At 37.3% G+C, this 23,216-nt stretch overlaps 2 protein-coding genes across 7 annotated transcripts in view; both read right to left on the reverse strand.

Moving 5' to 3' along the window:
* mnd1 (meiotic nuclear divisions 1 homolog (S. cerevisiae)) overlaps window positions 1-19,403 on the reverse strand; it is a 30,948-nt gene extending 11,545 nt beyond the window's left edge. Inside the window, exons 1-6 of the mRNA XM_015344524.2 lie at window positions 19,244-19,403; window positions 17,070-17,135; window positions 14,202-14,259; window positions 12,358-12,506; window positions 7,325-7,399; window positions 4,002-4,116 (exon numbers count right to left, since the gene is read on the reverse strand). Of these exons, the coding sequence (XP_015200010.1) occupies window positions 4,002-4,116; window positions 7,325-7,399; window positions 12,358-12,506; window positions 14,202-14,259; window positions 17,070-17,135; window positions 19,244-19,246 (466 nt within the window). The 5' untranslated portion in view covers window positions 19,247-19,403. The remainder of the gene's footprint in view (window positions 1-4,001; window positions 4,117-7,324; window positions 7,400-12,357; window positions 12,507-14,201; window positions 14,260-17,069; window positions 17,136-19,243) is intronic.
* Window positions 19,404-20,568: 1,165 nt separating this feature from the next.
* Window positions 20,569-23,216, reverse strand: part of trim2a (tripartite motif containing 2a) — a 49,542-nt gene continuing 46,894 nt past the window's right edge. For all 6 annotated transcript variants that reach the window (XM_015344679.2, XM_015344678.2, XM_015344676.2 and 3 more), the window contains exon 12: window positions 20,569-22,997. In XM_015344679.2, the coding sequence (XP_015200165.1) occupies window positions 22,845-22,997 (153 nt within the window). In that variant the 3' untranslated portion in view covers window positions 20,569-22,844. The remainder of the gene's footprint in view (window positions 22,998-23,216) is intronic.

Below are 23,216 nucleotides of genomic sequence, written 5' to 3' on the forward strand. Positions count from 1 at the left end.
AGAATATGGGAACAATAACGGTGGAAATTACTGTTTATATGTAAATGTACAATCTAGAAAGACAAGTTAGGCTCACCTCAGTTCTGAAATGGCAGGTGTCTCAGTAGTTCTGCTAGGAAGTGAACCAACTGTTCAGAATGTATTGCCTTTTCAGAACATAAGGAACATATCTGTTCAGCATGCTTACTCTTCACGGTGTAACATCTTTAAAACTTACTTTCTCTGTATTGTTTAATGGAATGTCATGCATTCATACTGTTCCACCCTTTTGACTTTGGTATTTTAAGGAAACCTCAGAGCTGGACCAGTCTTGATGTCAAATGAAACTTAAAAAACATTTCCTCAAATAAATATTCCCATCACTAGTGGTCAGTCAGGGATGCACTAATGATGAGGACAGCAGGGGATGCTATTTAGAAATTAGTCATACTTTAACATTTTATAGATTCAACTCTTGATAGAAAACTGTCTTTGATCCCAGTAAAGAAAGCATTGGAAAACCTAAATACCATCATGAAGGCAAGCAAAACTTAAAAGAGTACATGCAAAATTTTTTTGATAATGATGCAAATTCCTTGTATTTATACAGTAGCTCTTTTTTCCCAAAAAATACCAGCACACTTCACATATAGGAGGGACTTACTTCATCCTCCACTGAAGTACAGGACACACCTGTGTGACATGCAGCAGCTATCGTGTACCAGCGGATCAGACAGACCAGGGGTGGGCAGTCCTATTCCTGGAGGGCTGGTACTGTATGTCTGCAGGTTTTCAAGGTCTCCTTAATGTAGCAAAACCTGAAGAGCTCGCATAAAATTGTTCAGGTTAACACATAACCTGTGGGTTTAACTCATTAACAGATGAACTGAGATGAACTAAAATGAAAACCCACAGACACACCAGCCCTCCAAGACAGAGAGAATTGAAAATTGACTCACCAGGGGAATAAAGGGGGTTAGTTGGCCAGTCTGTAAAAGCCCAGAGTGGAATTTGTCCAGGACACTGGGGTTAACATCTCTAGTCATTTAAGTGCCATGGAATCTTTAAGGACCCCACAGTTTAGTGTAGTGTAAACTACTCCCGTTTAGTATTATTTTTCAATTGCAATATAAAACAACAATAAAAACGCATTTGGAGTATTTACGCAGTTAGGCCACTGTTGGCATCTGTACAAAACAACGACAGTTAGTTTTCCATGCTCAGCAGCAGCAAATAAATGTTCCTGTTTCCAGATCTGTCAGAATGGTGTCTTTAATTAGGGCTAAACTTCAGATTATGCATAGTGTGATGCAAATTCAAATCAAGAGGTTTTTAGAAAACATAAACCATTTAGCAAATAAAAGGAAAAAAATCAATCTAAATTCAGTGATGTTTCTGTAAACAGCTTTTGTTCTTATATAATTTATGTTTTGTGCCCTAAGGCTTCTGTATTGCTGCCTATCCTTGTGCAAAACTGAATGTTATGGTTTTAACTCTCAAGTTTTTAAATTGGCTGTTACTACCAAGGTTAATGTCATGTTCTCACTAGAATTACCATTTAGATAATTGTAAATCCCAAGCCATTAAACATTATTGACTGTAGATATCATTACAGTTACAATTTATTAACCAAACAGTACACTATGTTAAAACATTGGAAAAAGTATTGCATTACTTTATTTGTTTTGGGACTTGACATCTTCTTGCACTCCTATGTTTTCATCTAAGATTCTTTTGACCTTGTAGTAAGGTAGTGTTGATTTTTCCCCCCTAAATGGAAATTCTGTTTATAATCAAGTTATACTGGCTGACTTTACAAATACCAAAACAATTTCTGTCAAATAGTTTTATTTAAAGTGAGGCAAAAATACTGGCTTTGGCTTTTGGGCTTTCAATAAAATAAATGTAGAACAATTACATATCTAGTATGTCTTTAGGGACAGACAGGAAATCTCTGCTATGCACTACCGCATGGTGCAGAAAGCACTCTCAGCACTACAGTACGTCATGAAACTATTTTAACACCAACCACCCCTTTTCCTTAACAGTATTAAGAACCTTTGACATTTTGTTGGCGATACTTCTGACCCTGTGCCAAGATTTGAAGCATGCTGGAAACATCACAAAGTTATCTTTCTTCCATGTGTAACAGTGCTAAGACCTTTGCTCTGTTTATTTGATGCCAGTATACTGATACACCTTTCACTCATCAGAATTCGGTTTCTGTCACTTTTTAGGGCATCTTCTAAGGTACTGCATACAAGAATGTTATAGCTTGTGTGTAACTAAAACTACTCTGCATCAGCACACAACTCGCATCCTCCACAAAGAACAATGGCGGTTAAATGTAGTGTAGGCCCTGACACATTAGAATCTGAATGGTCTACATCTATTATTTTCAGGGTTTATTGCATGAGTATAGCCCAGCTCCTAATCCGAGATCTGCCAATTCATTATCTGCCGAAGACCTGTCTCTATTCAATGATTGACTGAGCCCTCTCAAGTGCAGCATTACGTCTATGGAAATAATTAACAAAGCCATTCGAGACTCTGCAACTGCTGACACTAACAAAACTCACTTAAGATCTATCTTTTCACTAAGACTTTTAATTTATAGTCTAATTTTACTCTTGGTTTTAGTTACTCAGTTTGCTGTACTTTTTTTCCCTTTTTCCTTCCGTTGTGTATTATATGTACGCAGCACTTTTCTTGAAAAGCACTTCTAAATAAAATTCTATTATTATTGATCATCATGTTCTGGAGCTGAATTTGTAATGATTAATAAGTATTAAGATGTTTAACGGCTGGGTAGGGCTCTTCAAGTGACATCCTCAGGAAAACTGAGCACAGCAATCTAGCTGCTTTCCAACATTAGAGTAAAATCTACAGTACTTTTCTACTCAGAAAACTATACTGTTAGTCTATGATGCTGTAGGCTTCTGGGCAGGAAAACTGACAAACATGACAGCTCTGTACGTTTCAGCATAACAATGTCACAGATAATGCCAGTTATTCAAATTCGTAACATATATGTATGGAAGACTAACAAAAAACAAAATGCATGATGTTTAGTCAGCAAATACAAAGATTCAACAGTCTGTAGAAAAAGATCCAAATCAAATTTTTGTATCAAAGGCAAACTACTACAGGAAAATGAAACATAACCACAGCGCAATACAATTACGTGATTAAAATTCCATGAAGACACAGTAAAAGAGGATAAACTGCGAGTCAGTTATTTACCTCCTTTCTTCCATGTCTTTTAAAAGCTTATGATCCCATTTGTCAACTGATTTTTGCTTCTGCAATAGCTAATGTGTATTAGAATAACTCATCTCCAAATGCTTTACTGCTTCTGAGTAAAGTTAGCGTTGGTATACATTTTAAATATCAATTAACTAGAAATTCACAGGGCCATCTAAAAGCCTCTGCTGAAAGAGGGTTAGGGTTTATATAGTTGACAATGTACATTGCTCTAAACTGATTATTATTTTGTGTCCATAAACTAGGAGGCATCATATTTAGCTTTATAAAATCCATTAGCTCTTCAGCCTCGTGAGCTCTACAAGAGATTGACCTGATAAGCCCTTTCCTTCCTGGAATCCATTGATCTAACAAGACAGTTTCAGATATGCTGCTTTTGATAATTCTTTCACTGGTTACACAAGGGGTTTTTCTTGTCATATTTATATACAGTATATATATAGAATGAGAGTAATACTTTTTGGCCAAGTCTATATCACAGACTCTGCAGACAATCAAAATCTGCACGATAGGGGATCATGCAGATTAAGAGAGGACTGGTCATTTTATCATGTTCATACAGCTGAAGTAACCAATGTGACGGTTATTCACTAGAACAGAATTGTTGAGCACGAGTGGTTAAAAGGACTTTTAAAAGCAAGGAGGTTACATCTAGATGTACAGTACTTCAGAGCATATGTTGAGAGCCTACAGAACTCACTGGGAAGTTCTGTTGGTCGTTGTCTATGTTAGGTTCAATACAATCATGTTTTACTCACGGATTTCATCTACCACCTCAGGGTCACATTCCCTGTATTTTTCTACTTCGGTTTTCAGTTGATCCCTCTGCTCTCTCAATGCCTGCAGTTTCTGCAACAGTGCAGCTCGCTCTTCCTATGAAAAAAAAATAGGAATCACAGTAAATAATTCTTCTTGTTTGTTAAAAACTACAACATTTTAAAGAGGTTTTTATATATTTACAAACAGCTTGACCATTTTTCTTCTTACACTTGGTACTTTCATCTTCTATGTTGTTCTTGGTCTCCTGGGATACACACCAGCATTCCCTTGCTCCAGTGAATGGTTATTGCAATGGGTGACTGGTTCGTGCTATTTTCAACTGTTTTCCCTTCATAATGTTACATACTTTTATTTGTACCTGACGTTATTAGTTTATTTTTGTGCCTCTTTACCTTATTACAAGACCTCATCCTTGTGCTTTTTTAAACCAGTTTTATGCTGAGGTCCAGATTTTACATAAGTTACTATAGGCGCACGTGTCTGACAATGCCTTTGTCCCTGGAGAGCAAACTCCACTTTAAAATCAGATAATCTTACACCCCTTTTCTGTTCTTCTATTTTAGAAATTTGCCTTGAGTCAGCTGTCCCACACATATGCATTTTTAGCCTAGTGTGAGATCATCTTGGTTTGTAGATGGCTTTAGTGCAAATATAATTAAGCCACTAATGGATTTTTGGTGGTTAAGACCAATTTTTTTTTAAACTTCCAAAACTAGCAATGAGGCTGTAAAGAGTGTTTGGCTCACTGTATGGATTTCCTTTTGAAATATTTTCCAACTATTACTTTCTCACTTTGTCATAGAACTCATTGATGCTGTTTTATTGAAATGGTGATTAATGTAATTTGAGAGCTTCTGCATCAACAGTATACACTATAACAATGCAGAAGTTAGAAGTCTGAATCCAGTCTTTGAATCCAATTCAAGTAGTTGGACTCACTTATAAACCTTAATTTTCTTTTGCTTCAGCAGAATCCAATTTTACATTGCAGTCTAAAAGCAGGCATTATTTTAATTCCTGTACTGCATATTAACATCAAAATAACAATCATCATAACAATAAAGTTTCCAAATTGTATTTTATATTACAATTTGATATAAAGTACTGTATGAAGTCCTGTGAGCGCAGATACTGTTCTGCCTTGCAACTTCAGGATCCAGGGTTTGATTCCTGCTTCAAAACTTTCCCCACATTTGGCTTGTCTCCCAGTCCAGACAAGCAGGTTGGATGCATTGTCCCCTAGCCTTGAGGAGCAGGAGCGGAGCCCCCTCCCCAGATAATCTGTAAAGCCTGGATGTAAGAGCTCTGCAACAAGCACTGACCCTGTTTGGGCAGGAAAAGTTAAAGAATCAGACATTCTTATGTCTCATATCTTATCTTAATAATAATTGATTAATTCCTTACACTTATATAGAGCTTTTCTGGACACTCCACTCAAAGCTTTTTACACGTAATGGAATTTGTTTTATTTGGTACAGATTCATCAGAAAACCTAGAATATATACCAATGACTGCAAACGGAGCAGGAATCAATTCCAAATGTCTATCGAATAGTTCTCTAAACAGACATTTAAAGGGTGTTTCAAAGAGCCAAGATGGTGTGTTGTTTTTAATTTCAGAAATATAAAATGATTGGACAGCAAATATCAAGCAGTTCACTGAAGGTCTTCACAAGAGAGAAATTAGGTAGAAATCTAATTGGTCTTTCATTCTTGTGCAATGCACTATATTACTGCAGCTTTGTTTCCATCACCTGCTATGTGTTTTACACAGTCTGACCAATATATTTGTCAGTATATCTGCTTTTTCATTCCATAGAGACAACTGATAAGTCCTCATACCCAGATGCTTTCCTATTTTTTCAGATGCAATTTTAATAAAAACATGCAGACACAAATGAATGTAATCATCATTAAACTTTCGCTAAATGATTCTAGTTTTCAGTTTTCATCAAAATTATTAAGTATTCAAATATTTATAGCTCTTAATAGCTTTTGGAATTATCTTAATGTACTGAACAGGACTGTAAAATTCCACAAAATCCTTCTTTGATTAATAATAGTGTTGTCACTGTGTGACAACGTAGTGTCATGATTTCTTTGAGTGCATCACATTTAGTAATATTTAAAGTGTTTTTTTTTAATAAATTAATCCATCAAATCTGAGAATTCGTTATTAATTTCCTCCTATGAGAGGTGGCTACATAAAGCTTTCATAGTTTAAAAAAGTATTTGAGATTAGCTACCTTGGAATCCTACTCAACAGAAGATCCAAAGGCAATTATGTTTAACAATAGACTGTATATGCCATTTTTGGGGCAAACTTGGATTGAATGTATTTTAATTAAAACCATAGGGCCTATATGTTTATTGGTACTAATTTTATATCTTAACAGCTTTTTCTTGTTGTTTGCTCTCAACAAGTATGGAGCTGAATATGCTCCATACTTATATACATATTTTTTAAGAAGGGAAATGTTTAGTGACTCATTAACTACAATGTCATACTGCTAAGCATAGAATAGGTCAAAAGAAATATTTAAGAAAATGATAAAAATATTGAATCAACAATTAAGCAGGAAAGGCAGACAGAACCAAATGAAAATAAATTTAACTAAGCATTAAAAAATGTCTTAAAGCAACAATGTACAGTACAAGTACTGTCATGAATATATTAAAAGGTAAAACTCCAGAATGTCTCAGCTAGTAAGGGTGCTTGTGTAAGGCATTGGAAGTGCCCTCTAGTTCAGCCATGGCTCAGCCTAGGCAGTCACTACCCAGTTGTGGCAGAGCTACAACAGGATTTAGCATCCAGGGTGTTTTCGGCTGGACACACAACCGTAACATTTGCATGTAACAACTGTAACTACACAACACTAACAATATTTAAGTAAATATCTATGTACTGTATGATTACTTATCTGCATTCATATTTAATGTTAAATAGCAAAAAAGCTTAAATTACCTTCTGTCAAAGCAATACAAGATTAGTACAGTATCTACAAATATATTCACTTTTTAAAAGAATTTACAGATTCATGTACCCACAAGCTTACAGTGGTGGCAGAAAAAGCTGCATAACCCCTCACTTACATCCAAGCTGATGCTCCCTCTGCTGTGGACATTGTGAGACATGTAGGATGAACAAAGTCAGGTGGTTCCAAGAGTGAACATTTAGGAAGAAAGTGTGCCCTCAACCCTCAATCCTCCCATGCTGAGGACAGGAGTGTTGAAGTAAAGTCAAGTTAGAACCATCGGCAACACTAAAGCCTGGGAGAAATACTTCTAAACAAACACCTTACCGTGTCTTGCCGGCCTACTTTTGCCTTCTCAACAGCTTGCTGTAGAGCAGCCCTCTTCTGGTTCCCCTCAGACTCCTGTGACGTAAAAGCCATTTGAGAATATTTTGAATTATTTCTCTTGAGTGCAAGGCAAGAGCACATTGGAAAAATCAAAAGTAGAGTGCACTATTGTAAATGAGACATAACCTCAGTCAGGATACTACAGATCCAGATAGAAAATTGATAAAAAATGATTTCCTAAGTATGTTCTGAGTTTTTAAAATATGAATATATTGATTAACAGCTCTAAACAACAACAAATAAATGAAAGAAAAACGCAAAGATGAGAGAAAAACTGAAAAGCTCAAGAAGGAAGTCAACTTCTTAATTTTGGAACTTTGCTTCAAATCTACAGAACAGAAAACTTTGTTTTTTGGTTGGACTGCCTTTATTAAATGGTTCCACATTAAAAAGGATGGACTTATAATGTATGGAGACTACCACCAGTCATACATACTTGGTCTGCTAAACCTCCCCTGCCAAACACTGACCACTACAAACCATTGACTTCCAGTGAGACTGCTGCAGGCTGTACACATCCATGTGGACTTCATTTACAAACAATGGATGGTATACAATGCTTTCCCAACATGATTCGAGGGCCACAGTTTTGTTTTACAGTAAAGACATTTGTGAGTATGAAGTTAATTACAATATACAATTTATTTTACCGCAAACTGTGCTCAACCCAGTGATTTCAAGTCACAGTAGGTATTGGGACACATTCACTTTAAGGAAGTTTCAGAGTGTAAAGGGCAGTATTGGGTTGCATAACCCTTTGAGGCAACAATTACACGAAGTCCTCATTCTAAAAGAACATTTTTTTGTGTAATTTGAGTTTTTCCATGTTTGTCTTTTTTAGGGTATAACTTCAATTTTTTCCTTAGCAATTCAATTTCCCTTTCCACTCCTTGGTTGCACTGGCTGGGTGTATTGGGTCACTGTCATGCTGCAATTTTGTAAACTACAAAATTCTTTCTGCTGTGACCATCATTAGTTACATCATCAATAAAGATGAGTGGGCATGTTCCAGACATGACCATGCATGACATAACCATTACAACATCCCCTCATCTCCCCCTTCGGAGGCTCTGGAGGCGTGGCGATAAACTCTTCGGTCTCCCATTTCAAGGGCACAGGCCAGGGTGGAAGCCAGTCACTGTCCTTCCCTTTCCTCTTCCTGGGAGTTTGGCAGAGGTTTGCACCCTGTTGCTGGAAACAGCAGCAGCTCTGTAGCTGCCTCTGAGCTGAGTGGCCCAAGTATTTCAGCCTTGGTGGCAAAGAGCAATCTGCTTCTCCTGGTTCTAACCACAGCCTGAAGTCTTCTAGCTCTGCCTTGAAGGCAACCGATCTTTTCCTTCAGAAGACTGTAGAGGGTACAGTCTTCCTTTAGAGATAAACTACCCCGCTACATGTTGGTAATATCTGGTTTGCCATTTAACCCTCCTGGCCTTGGCTTGCATTTCCTCATTTGCTTCATGCTGGGCTGCTCCATCCTACAACTTTTCCATGATGGAATTTTGCATGCTTCTCCTCCTGGAATTCTTCTTATTCTGGGAAGTGCTACATTCACCCTATACTAAAAGCTATCCAATGCCTGGGTATGTATGAAATGTATGAAAATCCCTACTCAAGAGGATATCTGTTAAGGACTTTCACACATGATAACACTCTATCACAAAAACAATTAACATGGAACCAAGTTGGACTCCTAGATTTATTAAATAGATTAAGAGAAAATAAAATGGCTCCTGTGGTGAAACACTACAAGAGCTGAGAAAAGACTATCCCCAGTCACACCGACTTGGTCTACCAAATTCACTTGACACAGACACACACGTTCTACTAGTGAGAGTGATGCACCTCACAGACAAAGCCACGTGCATATTCAACACTCCTATTTACAGTCACCGCTTTGATGGACTTGTGTTCTTTACACAGACAACACAGCACTGAGGCTACTTCCATAGGGGTAAACCAGCCATAGTTGTTATATAACAGCATGTTTTACATTCATGTTTTAATTCATTTTAAAGTAGATTAGAGGAAAAGGCCGAATCCTTAAACCTAATTTTAAAATGTTCAGTACTGCAGCAGAATGTGTTGGATGACACACGTTTAAAAAGTGAAATACTTTAATTACTGACCTCACTAGATGCTACTGCCCCTGATTAGCAGTAGACAAGGGAAAGGAATATGACAATTTGCTGTGGTTGATGCAGGAAAAGATATGAATGATGTTGTCCATGTTGCAGGCAATGATATGATGAATATCCCGTAAGATTAAACTGCATTTCCACATTTTTTATTTGCAACCTCCTGAACTGAACATTGCCCACAATGCTGTCACCCACAGGCTTGTAATTAAGAATATTGTATTATTAAAATTGAAAGAAAAAGGGTAAATTTCCCTAAATGTCCATTTTTGTTTTCTATGTGTGACTCATTCCTGTTTCAACAGACAGAAACACTCCAGCTATACCTGCAACAGGAGTTCTTTGGAACAACAGTAGTCCTGGCACATGTTGGCAGGGGGATTGGTGCGCTACATTTATCATAACATGCACATTTCTGCATGAAATATAACATTGTTTCAGAAGGTAAAGGACATACCTGTATATTTTAGTGTTTTTTTTTCTGATGGGAACAGACTAAAAACCCTTTCTTGCTTGTTACTGCTTTCAGATATTGCGAGTCTTGTGTAACTCCATGCCAAATCAAGGCCCAAGCTGCAAGTTTGCACAGCTGACAGGTATGAGGTAACTCCCAAATACACAGGCCACACTAAGGCGAGCTTCCAACAGGAACACCAAAGGCAAAGGCGTTGCTGTAGTTCACATTATTTTAATACATTGTTACCTGATTGCTTCTATGCAAAGCACTGCTTTTCCCCCCCAAACTCACTTCTACTGCTCAGCAAATGGCAGTACAACACTTAACATCCAAAGACCATAAACATACCCCAGCTAATAATCCTACTGTAACACATTTAGAAAACAAAATAGACATTACAAAAATGATTTCATATAGATCCCAGAATGATAAAACTTCCATTCTAAGCTATTTCTGATAACATCTAAAATCTAAAACTGCCAGCAGTGTCACCTTTAGGGAAAGTCATTCACTGTGGCCGTTAATGTTTCTTATTAACTTAAAGTAAAATTACCTAAGTTCGCAGACAGTTTAGGATTTATTTTCATAAAAATGGATTTTTAAGAGGTATTTAAGAGGTTAACATGACTTATAGAGAATGTGAGGCCATTCCTCTTCACAATTATCAGAAATGAGCAAAACAAACTGAAGGCAGTAAACTTGAAACCAGAGAACCTAGTGGTTAGTGTTCTTTATTTCCTTTTATATGCATGTTTATGTCTGGTTTGTGTGAACCGGATTTAGTGCCGTGTCACTCCACAATTTAGTGAAAAGTCCCGTCATGTTTTTGCCTGAACTAACTGAATATCGAGGGACTGTATTGCAGTGTATCAATCCTTTAAGGGGAAAAAGATCCTAAAGAAGAAGAAAAAAAAACACAGGTGGACACAAAAGTAAAAAAGGTTGCAGCATGCATGATTAATGATGTTTATCTAATTTAAACTTTGTGAATGCATTTATATTGATCTCAGTTTAAAATATTCCAAAGAAACCTTACAGGAAATGCTGTACATTTGTAAAAAGACATTAAAGCTTTTGTTTAAAGAGGAAACCACCCAAAAAGCATTGATTTGTCCTTTTCTCCTAAAAAATCAACTCTTGGTTTTCCCCATTAAAAAGTAAAAGAATGAAGGGCATTGTTGTGGAGACACTACATAAAGCTGATACTGTAAGTCAAAATTTACCTTACCTAAAATTTTCAGAAGCACTTGCTTTCTCAGGAAAAATAAATAGTCTATCGTTTCTTTTAGGAGACGGTGAAGTTTCCAGGGTCCTTTACAGTTAGATCACTATTTACGATGGTGTTGCACTGTTATAATATCTACAGGTATGTTATGTAAAATGACAAATTAAGCCGAATACTGTACCACTAAGCAAATTCATGTGTTTGTAGTTTCAGATATTTACAGAAAATAATGTCCAGTATAAGGTATTGTGATATTTAATAATGTTCAATCCCACATTTTTTCCACATTGGTCTTCAACGGTAACAAGTAACACGACATTGAAATACACCTTTAGTCTATATACAGTTCTGCGCATCTTTTCAGACTTTTCATTCTTGTATTACACAGTGCACCAGTTTCTTCACCAGTCATAGCACATATATATATAGCACATATATATATATACACGTATATAACATACCATGACATACGTTTTGTCAAACACAAAAAATAAATACCTTACCCAACATCTGTGCTTTATGAGAAAACACTGGCTTTCTGTTGCCTGAAATTCTATCAGAAGAGATTCGACTGCTCCAATTCTCAACTCAAGCAGTACCCCAGTGGTGCAGAAACTAAAACAGGCATATTCTCAGCAAACTCAAACTCTCAACCTCTGTTGTACACATATGGGCTATAGTGATATGAAGCTAGACTGAGGCATTTCAAACTGAGGACAAACTGAAATTCACAAATAACTCCAATCTTACTCCAACCCCTCAACTCACCCTTTGCAAAACTGAATGACGTTATTAGGCCTGTGTAAAATGATCAAAACAAACAGGATAATCATATTTGATTGTAATCTGGACTAGTGTGGTTAATTTTAGATTGTACTGCCTGAGATATATTTATATTTAATGCCCAATGGAAGCACTGTAGTCCACTGTGTTCCTTCCAAATTGAACATGGATTTATTGTTCAAAGGTAAAAGCAAAACAGATTTGTAAATTTCACACGTTGAATATCACATGATATAATATCGACATCCAGCCACCTTCTCCACTTTGCAACCACAAAGGCCCGCATCATCTTTCAAGTGTGCTCATGACACTCCTAAATGCTGCACTGAAGGTCTTTCGGACGCGTGAAAGAGCATCACACCGAATGAATTACCTGCTTCTCCAGCTCCTCCAGTTTCCGCTTCCTGCAGTGAACAGCCTTACTTGGGAAAGCCCAGTAATAGTTGGAGGTGCCAATCTTTTCAGAATCCACCATGCTGTCATCTACCAGGCTCTGCAGCACTTCCTTCACGGACATGGGTGCTGCAGGGGGCAAAGACAGGGAGTTCAAGGTTACTTCCCGCGCCTCCTCTCCAGTGACAGCTGTGCTCTGCAGTAGGCATCGCTGCCGATCCAGCTTTCCCCCAGACTGTGGCAATGCTGCGGAAGACTGCCTACCGCACATGCTGTAATCAGTCCATTTAAAAAACACAACTTAGGACATGAAGCACAATTTAAAGGTCGTGAAACAAAACCATGGCCCAGAAGACAACATCCCAGCTCTTGTTAATAAACAGCTGAATTAGACACTCGGATCAATAAGCGACTCGCAATCAAATGAGCAAAGTGGGTTGAATGGCCTCCTCTCAAACCTAATCTTTCTTATGATTGTGCCAAACTGATTTAAACAAATGAGAGTATATTTGTAAAACAGGATTTGTTCCATTATTTTGAAAGGAATGACTGTAGTATGCTTTTTATTCAGAATGATAGGCATCTACCAAGCAGCATAATATAAAACACCATAATTTAGACTAGCTTATTAGCTAAAACAACCGAAACATTTGCCACATACTGCATGTCATTCTTCGATCAAAAAGTAAAAAAAAGAAAACTTTAATCCAGTTAATAAATTTCTAATAACCTTGTTTTTTTAGATATAGCTAGTACACAGTCCTTAGTTTAGGAACTATGTTTGATTGTAACACTGAAAAAGCAGAATGTCTACATAATATCTCTTTGAGCAGTCTCTAAAGACAGGAGTAGCTCCTATTGATTGGAAAATTGCTAACACCCATCCACAGAACAAGTGATAAAATCAAACTAAGTAATTACTGATTAATGAGTCTTCTCTCACATCTATAGTTATACAAAACGTATAAATATGATTGTTTGTAGCCTCTCATGTTTTTATGTACTGGAATGGGAGACTCTAAGGAAAACTGGGTAAATGCTGTCATGTTGTGTGAGAGCAGTAGGTGGCATCTTTTCCCTCTGGCTGAGAATTTCCAAACCAACGTCCCATTATTGCAGCAGGAGATACCATACGGCAGAATGAATGGTATCCCATGAAAAGGTACTTGGGACGAGACGTTTAACCTGACATCTTGGTCATTAAAGGGAGTCAAGCATTTGTGAGGGTAAGAGCGTTACCCAAGCATCCAGGGTAAAAAGATGTATTTGCCAAAGTTGGCATACCCTTATTTACCCTATGAATTCAATTGCTAAAACAATTTCTAATTTTTCTGTTTTACCCACTGTGTAATTGGCTTATGGCATGTAGTGCATCTCCCAAGTCCCCTCCTATATGTAAAGTGCTTTGGGATGAACAAAGGTACACAGAAGCAAGGAATTATCATTGAAGTGACTGCACTGCAATCAGTTTCTCAACACATTTTCTGCCAGCCACGTTAATGTCAAAATTGAGTTTTTCCCATTTGGTTTTGATTTAAAAAAATGACCCGATTTGAACAGTATTTAGATTTTGTCGTTTTAAAAAAATATGTAATGCAAAAGAAAAGGATACAATCACTTTTTTATCATTGTTTATCATATAAACAGACAAGAATGAATCACAAACATTTCAAAGTAATACATTAAAAGAAATAAAAATTATTTCAATCAATAGTTTTTAATACTAATTAAAAATTCTTGGAACAATATCAGAATCCTTACATTTAATAAGATTATTTTGAAAATTCCTATTTAATTCAATCCAAGATCAGACTGAATACCTACTGATTCCTTTAGACTTTGGGGCGATCTTTTCTATATCCTTCAGCTGAAACACATCTTTCTGGAAAAGGAAAAAAGCATTTTTCTTTTAATAAAGCACCAACACATATTTGGGTATTATTATAATGATCCTAGTATAAAAGCATAGTAAATGTTACTAGTCATGAAGAAATAAGCTCAAGACTACAAGTCATGGGGCTTCATACCACCCTGTGGTTTTACATACACAAGTGACATTTTTGTTTTAAGGTGCTTTCTGCAAAGGTCTTGTGACTATTTTCTCCTCAAAGAATACAAGATAACATTCTTAGGTTCCTTGCTCTAATATCCCATTCCCCATGTGTACTTCAGATCACGTTTTAAGCACAATTCTGAATGTTGAGGGGTTTTACAATTCATGGCTGTGAAAATCCTTGTTTCAAAGGTGTTCTTGGGCACGCCTTGCAAAACAGGGAGAACCTGAAGCAGCACGCAATCACATGCTTTCTGCTTTACACCACAAAATGTTCCATGATACTTTTTGACAGAATTTGCATACAATATGTGACACACATTCAAAATGTATAATCAGAATGAAGATAATCTACAAGAACAAAGCTCTGTTGGGCTCTGTGAAGCACAAGATTCTAATTCATACTGTTGAAAACAAATGGAGGAAAGACCTGGATTCAGAACACATATTTACTAAAACACCGACACCTATCACACATAAAAACTATATAAAACAGGAGCAATGTGCAGTGGAAAAAAGTACAAAGGCTCACCAAAATAAATACTTAAAAACAGTTAACCCGATGAGCCTAAAGAGACCTGATTTGGGTTATAGGAAAACCATTCCAAATAACAAGCCAGTCCAACTCCACAGCTCCATCTCCGCACACCCTGCCAACAAACCATGCAGTCACTGTACACTTCCAGAACCACAGAGCAGCACCAGAAAACCTTTTTGCACTGCAGAAACCTGAGCTCTGGCCCGCAAGCACACACTCAAGTCTCCCAGGGTGGAATTTCAGTGAAGAAATCTTGTTTCATGAGAGCTTGTGTGCAGCCCCCTTATGTAGACTGACTTTCGGCTGCCTAACGTGTATCCCAGTGATCAGCCACCTCAGCTACAAGAGGTCAAGCAGGAAAGAACAAATGCACATTTCAAAACAATGTGTACGGAAAAGGAAAATGCCAGAGTCCACTCCTTCCTCCGTGTGGATGGATTCACAGATGAGTCAGCGCAGAGATGCAGGTCAGCCGCCTAGTATGGCTCCCTGGGGCTCTCTCTCTGTGCATACTCCACCTCCCACTCGCCCAGCAGTGCTCTTCAGAGAGACAAGCCCTTCATGTACGTAGCTGACGGTCACTCGTCTTCAGCTGGTTTAATCCATGCTGTGTTAACAGAGTTACAGGTTTACTTCTTCAGGCAAAAATAAAATAATCCATCCACCATCAGACGTCTTCCAGTTCCTAGTAAGGCTTGGAGCAGCCAGGAGAAGTGGGTGGGAGTAGAAGAGGCAAAGATGGACTACAGCCTGGACAGTACAAAACTAAAATTAGTTTAAAATTAATCAATTTGGATAAAAGCACTTAAAACAATAAGTCACAGCAACTTGGTACAGGATCAGCAAGGAAAAGTAATTTACAACATTTTAACTGTGACTAGTTATAATAAATATGGCATAGACTTTCCCAGTATGCTGTTGGCAAGTTTTCTACATTAAAAAATACAAACTGCAAAATGTACGAGATGGGCTAAATCACTAAACAGTTTAAAACAGTACATAGGAGCCAAACATCTTTAGCTGACCTCTTATGCAGTATGCAGGACAACAGGACTTTGCATAACAGAGTACATTTTGGCCTTAAAAAAAACCCCTTAAGACGATCCTTAATAAAACTATATACTGACTGTATAATATATTGTGGCCTACTATATATTCTAGGAGTCATACGTCAAAATATCGGAAAACACATGAAGATCAAAACATAAATTACAAGATCTATCACAAGATTATTGTAAATGGTTTTGGCACTAGAAAATAAAATGGAATTAAAGGCAAACAATACACAACAGAATCCCAGCTCACATGTAATAATGAAATGCATCAAAGACAGGCAGACATGATAAACTGCAGTTTATGCAGGTGCACACTCCTTGGGTTTTATACAAAATTCACAAACTGATTACAGTTTTACACAGATAATTTACCAACGGTGACAATCATGGAAAAAATGACACAATCAGTGGGAAACTACTTCCAAGTAAACGTCAGCAGTCTGAATGCTTTAATGGTGAGGTTCAGTTCCTACACTACAGAACAAAACCATGTCATTAAGAGGCATATCTGCTTTGCATACCTACAATTAATGTCACTGCATTGCAACCCTTTGTTTCTGTCCTCCTTACAAACACTATGCCTGGATTACAAGACAAACAAATCGGTCACGAAGCCTACAGTGTAAAGAAATTTCATACAATTGATTGGAAAAACAAACATCCCTTTAGCTTAATCCTTTCTTTCAACATTTTCCAGATGTTGACATGCATCCAGATGCAACGTGCGTCCGTCCAACACCCAGTATAATTTTAGATGAATGAAAACCACACCATGAGATCTGCTTGATCACACACAAGTATTACTGTCATGACATACACGAGAGAACAAGAGAACAGGAGAGAGGTTACAAACAAGAGGTGCCCATTCAGCAAGTTCAGTAGTTGATAGCTTCCTGATCAAATGAATGGAAATGCAGCTCAGGCCTCTTCAGGCCTTTGTCATGCATGTTAGGATGTACATGACACAAGAGGAAGAGAAAGAAGAGGTTAATAGCAAAAAGGCTCAAACCAAAGGCATTTCAGTGATGGAGACAAAGCCAACTTACTGTCTCAAAAAATATCTCCATCATACGACTCCGCTTCTCCTCCAGGCTCAGTCCTTTCTTCTTAGACTACAAGAAAAGAAAAAATGATGAGCAAACACACACAGCACAGCAGGTTCTCAATAATTTATTCAGCTTTTTCCAAATGTGCTTGTGAAACTGGCGTATGTCAAAAAGAGAGACTGAGGTGTAAGTCTTCGGTGTCCAGACGCTGGTCCTGCAGTCCTGCTCTAGATCATTTTACACCCATTTCAAGAAACCACTCCCGGTAATAATTAGGGGACTAACCGAAGGCCAACAAAATTGACAATACAAAGTGTCAGGGCGGAAGGGTGTTGATCTTACACAGTAGAACTGAAGTGAAAATTCCACCTTGTATTTCTGGGGAATCCCTGTACAGTCTCTGAGGGACCCTGTCTGAAACCCCCTGCTCTACCTAATCTGTGCTTTTGGCTGCTTCTGTTTTTTTTACAGCTGGCAGGTGGCTTCAGCACAATAGGTATTCCCAGAGCTAATAACAGCCAGTGATTGCCACACAGTGCAAACCACACAGATTGCTACTGAACAGCTGACTGCATTCCTGTTTGCCCTTGTCAAAGGTGATTCCATTTACCTTTGATAGATTTACTGTTTATTTCTTAAAATACAGCGAGAGGTTTTAAGTTACAAGTTTCAGAGGAGGTGCCATGCAGTGGCATTTGCAATTTTAGGAGGGAAGCAAATCCATCACAGGACACTAATTAGAAACCCATAGATGCTGTTTGAGGGCAATAAGAGAGAAATTTAAGTTTCGGTTCATTATGAGTAATATGATTGTAAGTGTTAGTGTTACCCAGGGATCTCCTAAGCCAGCGAGAAAAGACAGCGCCACCTGGCTAATTTTGCCTGGTTTAAGACTGCGATTGAGACTGTCTGTCCATTCATTTATTGTTACGTTTTGTAAGCGATCGACAGTGACGGTTTTCGTTTTTAAACCAGTGTTAACACAAAACACGTACCCCCGATAGCCTAACAGCTCGTCGTCTTACACCGATAACCTGTTACAGGCCTGAAATCTTAAGAATGGTGAAGAGAACGAGACGAGATATTCATTTTTATGGTAAAAAAGTGAAAATGAAAATGAAAAGCAGTCCTTTAATGAAAAACCTTTCATAAGAGTGATAAAAACCCGGTTTTAGAAAGAATAGCACTGAGCTATACAGATGACTGGTTTCAACAAAACATACAAGATGTTAGTTGTAAACAGAAAGCTTCAGGGTTATCAGTAAGTGTGAGCAGACTCTGTGACTTCGTGATGAGATACTGAATATTTGTTTAAACTCCGCTGTCATCCCCCTATAGGCAGGCTCTTATAAATTGAGTTAAAAATAATAAACATTTACTGTACAGTTATGTACTGTACACATAACCTTTTCTTTTAGAAACATTTTGGAGGGTACCACTACAGGCGCTGTCTGCTCTCAGTTGTTTGAAAATATATATATATATTTTAATTCACTTTCATAATGTGACTAACATAAATAAACTATGATTAACATAGTATGATACTTTTGTCACTGTCACAATTTTTAAGTGTATTATTTTTAAAGTTTAACGTTTGTTTTTATTTATGAAGGCACAATATTTGTATGTGCGTTTGTAATGTGGACTGCTTGTCCTTTTCTTGTTTTAGTTTTATATGCGTGCCTAACGTTTTTAATATCGGTCTGTGTAAAATCGAAACAATTTGCTAAAAAAAGATTGTTTCAAACATTTTGAAATGAGCAACTCAGAGATAAAAAATACATGGGGGTACAAAAAACAATTTCAACTGCAGCAAAGAAATGAAGAAATGTTCTTCTGACGTGCAGATGCACGTCTGACCTACGTTAATGTACATTTATTTAAATTTATTCCATTGTATTTATAAATTATATCAGGTTACAGTTCTGCCACCTGAATGTAGAAGTGAAAACTGGCATTCACGTAAATTTTTAAAACCTTTTTTGGTCCACATCAATTTCTGAAACAAACGGAATGGATTGTCGGTCAAACATTTTGAGAAAAGCATTGTAAACTACAGTTTCACGCACCTATTTACAGTGTTGGGTTCATCTACACCGTACTTCAAAGTAACAGAGGTATGAAAAGCATAGGGTTTAGTCAAAAAACACAATAAACCAGGTACCATCACTTACCATTTTGTTTATTCACTCTTACAAAGTGAAACTTCCCGCTCGTTTACTCTGCCTTCCCGAATGTTATTTCCTGTATCCAATTGATTGTCTGGCCTGCCTGGGCGGGCAATCGAGAAAAAATATTAGCGTCTTGCGCCCTCTATTGGAAAGACGCTGTACCATGGGGCCACGTTTCTTCTGCAGGACAGGACAGGACAGGACAGGACAGGACAGATCAGATCAGCGCCTTTGAGGTGATTAACGTACCTGCCCGATTTTCTTGGTTTCAGGGGGGAAAAATCAATGTACGTTAATCTCTGTATGAAATTACTTTCACAGCAGGAAATAATTTTTGCCTCTCCTTTGTACCAGCTGTAGGACAGCAAGATACATCTTGTCATGTGGTGAGTTGAGCAGAACTCAATGTTCCAAATTAGTGTAGATGAAGCTAGTGCATTGGAGAATTTTACCATTACTACTTTTAAACTAAAGCCTGGACCTTTAACTGTATATGCAATCAATCTGCTGGTTTTTGTATTGCTTTAACTATCAAAAATGAAGAGAATAACACACCAGCATGAATTCCTACATTTATTAACACAGCAGCTTCTACTTAAATATCTGTTATTTAATATTTGAAATCGGTATGCATCCACCTCATACTTATCCATCTTTATTTAATCACTATCTCTATTTCAAAATCACTTGACTGAAGAGCATTTGACAGCTTTTCCTTCTCTGGCATGATCTTTTTGTTTAATAACTTTAGTAACATAAAGTTTCCTAACTAGGCCTATACTGGAATCTATACCAGTATCAATTGACAGCTCTGCAGTCTTTTCCTTGTGAGAATGATGTGCATTGTATCTACAAGCATGAAAAGCCATGAACACTAAAGTCTAAAATTAAGTCCTTTAATATAGCCTCTGACAATGATAACAATCTTTCTTCCAATAAAAATCAAGACTGCTAAAAGCATCCTCTTGGGAACACAAAGCCCTGTTATTTTTTCACTCTCTTTCCTTCTGACCTGAATAACAGATGGCGTGCTTGAAACAGTAGGTTGAGAACAAGCCATGAGGCAGGTTAAAAGTGTAATGAACAAGTCGAAAATGGAAAGAATCATGCCACAAGATTCACTGCCAATCTTGCTAAAGAATGAAATCTTGAGAAAACGCTGTATGGGAAGGGAAGGCCCCATGTATTCGTCGTTCACAGTGCTGACAGAGTACACATGGCTCAATATCCATTGTCACCTAAATGTGCTCTAACTCGGGCTCTTAGTATTAGAGCATGAGCAGTGTTCACATATTATATAAAGCAATTAATAGCACTGACAATCACAGTGGTTTTCAAAGAATGCAATACTTTATTTCTGTGCTGTACATAAACATGATTAAATTAAGGAATGTTTAAAAAAAATAAAATAAATGTTTACACCCACTGCAAGCACATTACGGGCTCAGGATATTGTGTATATTTAGTGAAGGTGGAAATCACTGCAGGTTGTTGGTAAATTTCTTTCCTGTTGGTCATAAACTGGTCTCTTAGTGAAATGGGTTAAACAAAAGCGTTTTAAGGCTTTTTTTTACAGACCACTTAGTGCTCTACATTCTGAGCCATTTTATTTTGAACCCCTGTATTATACAAACTGATTTACAGACATTTCCAAAATTTACACCACCGGTAAAATTTACAAAGCACAAAGTTCATATCTTTATATAAAAAACCACATTACAATGGCATTGCTTCTGTCATTAATACATATAGAACAAAACATCATATGGGCACTTTGTTTTCTGTTTTGGCATCACAAACACATCGCATGGAAATGAAAAAAAATAAACAGGGAAATAAAGAGAAACAACTACACAAAGCAATAAAAGAAGGACTATACGGTATCTGAACCTGGCCGATTGTATTAATAATGTGAAATACCACTGCAGCAAAGTAAAAGATAGCAGCCAGGCTTGTCAGTCTCACATTGTTAAAGACACAAAGACAGTAGGTTCATATCTGACCCACACATCTATATCAATAGAGTAACCTCTACTCTCTGTATATTGTCAGATATAACTATTGTCATGTTTCCAATTGCTGACAATAAACTCAAAGCATAGTTTGCAATTGTTACATTCTACTATTTCCACAGAGGGATTCACCACTGCTTCATATTCTACCTGGGGCTTATTGAGTAAGAACAGGGACAGCCACATGGAAGGAAAACTACAGACTATCCAGAAGCGTAAAACGTCTTAGAGATGACGTGTGAGGTCTTATCTTTTGGGACTACTCCAAACCTGTGATTTTCTGAACAAACTTTATTGGTATATTTAATAATTAATCCTTTTCCAATGGCACAGCTTTGGACAATTTTCCAAAGAAACACTAATTTGTCTTAATATGTTTAAGATTGCAGGGTTTGTATTTTAAGAAAGCACAGTTGCAAATATTTATTCTGTGTCAAAATTGTCCAAATAAAAATCTTGTGAAAACATGCTATTGATGCACAGGGGATACATGATAATAGGGATGTATATCCAATAGGCTGCCAATCAAAAACATACCTTTAGCACTATATCTTTCTTGCCACTTTTAAAGAAATAACTGCTTGTTTGTGTGTACCGTTCAGTGCCGGGGACCTTGGACATTGAGTGGTGTAAACATCAGTATTACCATACAAGAAAGAGAGGAATGAAAAAGATGAAAAAATTACTGGTAAGGCCATAACCTAGCAGACTGTTCTCCTAATGCATTGTAGTTTGTTCAAAAAGCTTAAAGACCATTATGTACAAGAAAAAAATGCATCTACGGTTGCATTGCTCTTACATAAGTTTGAAGACCTTTTAAAATCAAGCGGAGAGTTTAAAAAGGTGAGCTTTTGTTCTTTGCCACATACAAAACACTCCTCAAAGCATAGTAGCACAAAATAAAACTCTTAATCTGATCCAGATTTTTTGGACAAAATATCAGAGACAAATATTGCCTTTAATTTTCTTAAATCTTTAAACCTGCCATACTTTCAAACATCCCACATCCTTACTTCCTACATACTTTATGTACAGCATCATCATTCACCAGTACGTTAAGGTTACAGTGGTATGCTTTTCATTTTCAGATTCATAGCGTTACATTTTAAACTGAAAGACAAACACATTGACTGGCCATCAATTAAATAGTTACAAATATAACAGCAGGCATGTAGCATTACCTTTTTTTCTTAAGGAGAACCATTAAAAAAGCATTGCATCACAGGAGCATAAGGGCATTCAGAAGAACAGGAAATCAGCTACTGCAATAGATTATACTACTATACAAGTCATTGTAACTAAAATATGGTGTTAATGTATTAATATAGTCTACAAGTTCAAGTTCATTACTTGGCACGCATATGGCGCTTTACTCCTTTAATGCTCAGAATGGACAAAATGGAAAATATTCACAATAGAAACCACCAAGGTGAGGAGTTCTGTGATTTCTAATGAGAAATGGATAAAAAGTGAGGCCACAAGAATAGGAAGCGGTTGATGACTTTAGTGTCCAGAAGAACTGGCAATCTTGAGTTGTAAGTATGTCTCCAGCTTTCTTGGCGGGTGATGTGGTACGCGATGCAAGCTTTAAGTCACTGTAAGTAGCGGTAGACTTTAAAGCAGTGGTTTCCAGAATCTGCTACAACAACATGGCCATCGGAGGTGAGTGCCAGGCCTTGCGGGCCATACAGAGGATCCGCTGAGGTGTTTATGTAGGACAGGAAAGAGCCACTGCCATCAAACACCTGTTTGAGGGGGAGGAATAAAAGTTGATTAATTCCAGCCTCTTGGAATAACAAACCTTCACTTCAGTTTTGTACACTTAAGTAATAAAGAGCTGGCAGTTTTACATAAACAATCCACACCCTCTTTTTAGGGTTCAATATTTTTCAAATATCTTTCTCTGGTTTTCAGATAATCAGTAGCCTACTGGCACATGAAAGTGTCTAACGTGAAACAGTTGC

Source organism: Lepisosteus oculatus, chromosome 1 (genome assembly GCF_040954835.1).
Source record: "Lepisosteus oculatus isolate fLepOcu1 chromosome 1, fLepOcu1.hap2, whole genome shotgun sequence".
NCBI classification, from domain to species: domain Eukaryota; kingdom Metazoa; phylum Chordata; class Actinopteri; order Semionotiformes; family Lepisosteidae; genus Lepisosteus; species Lepisosteus oculatus.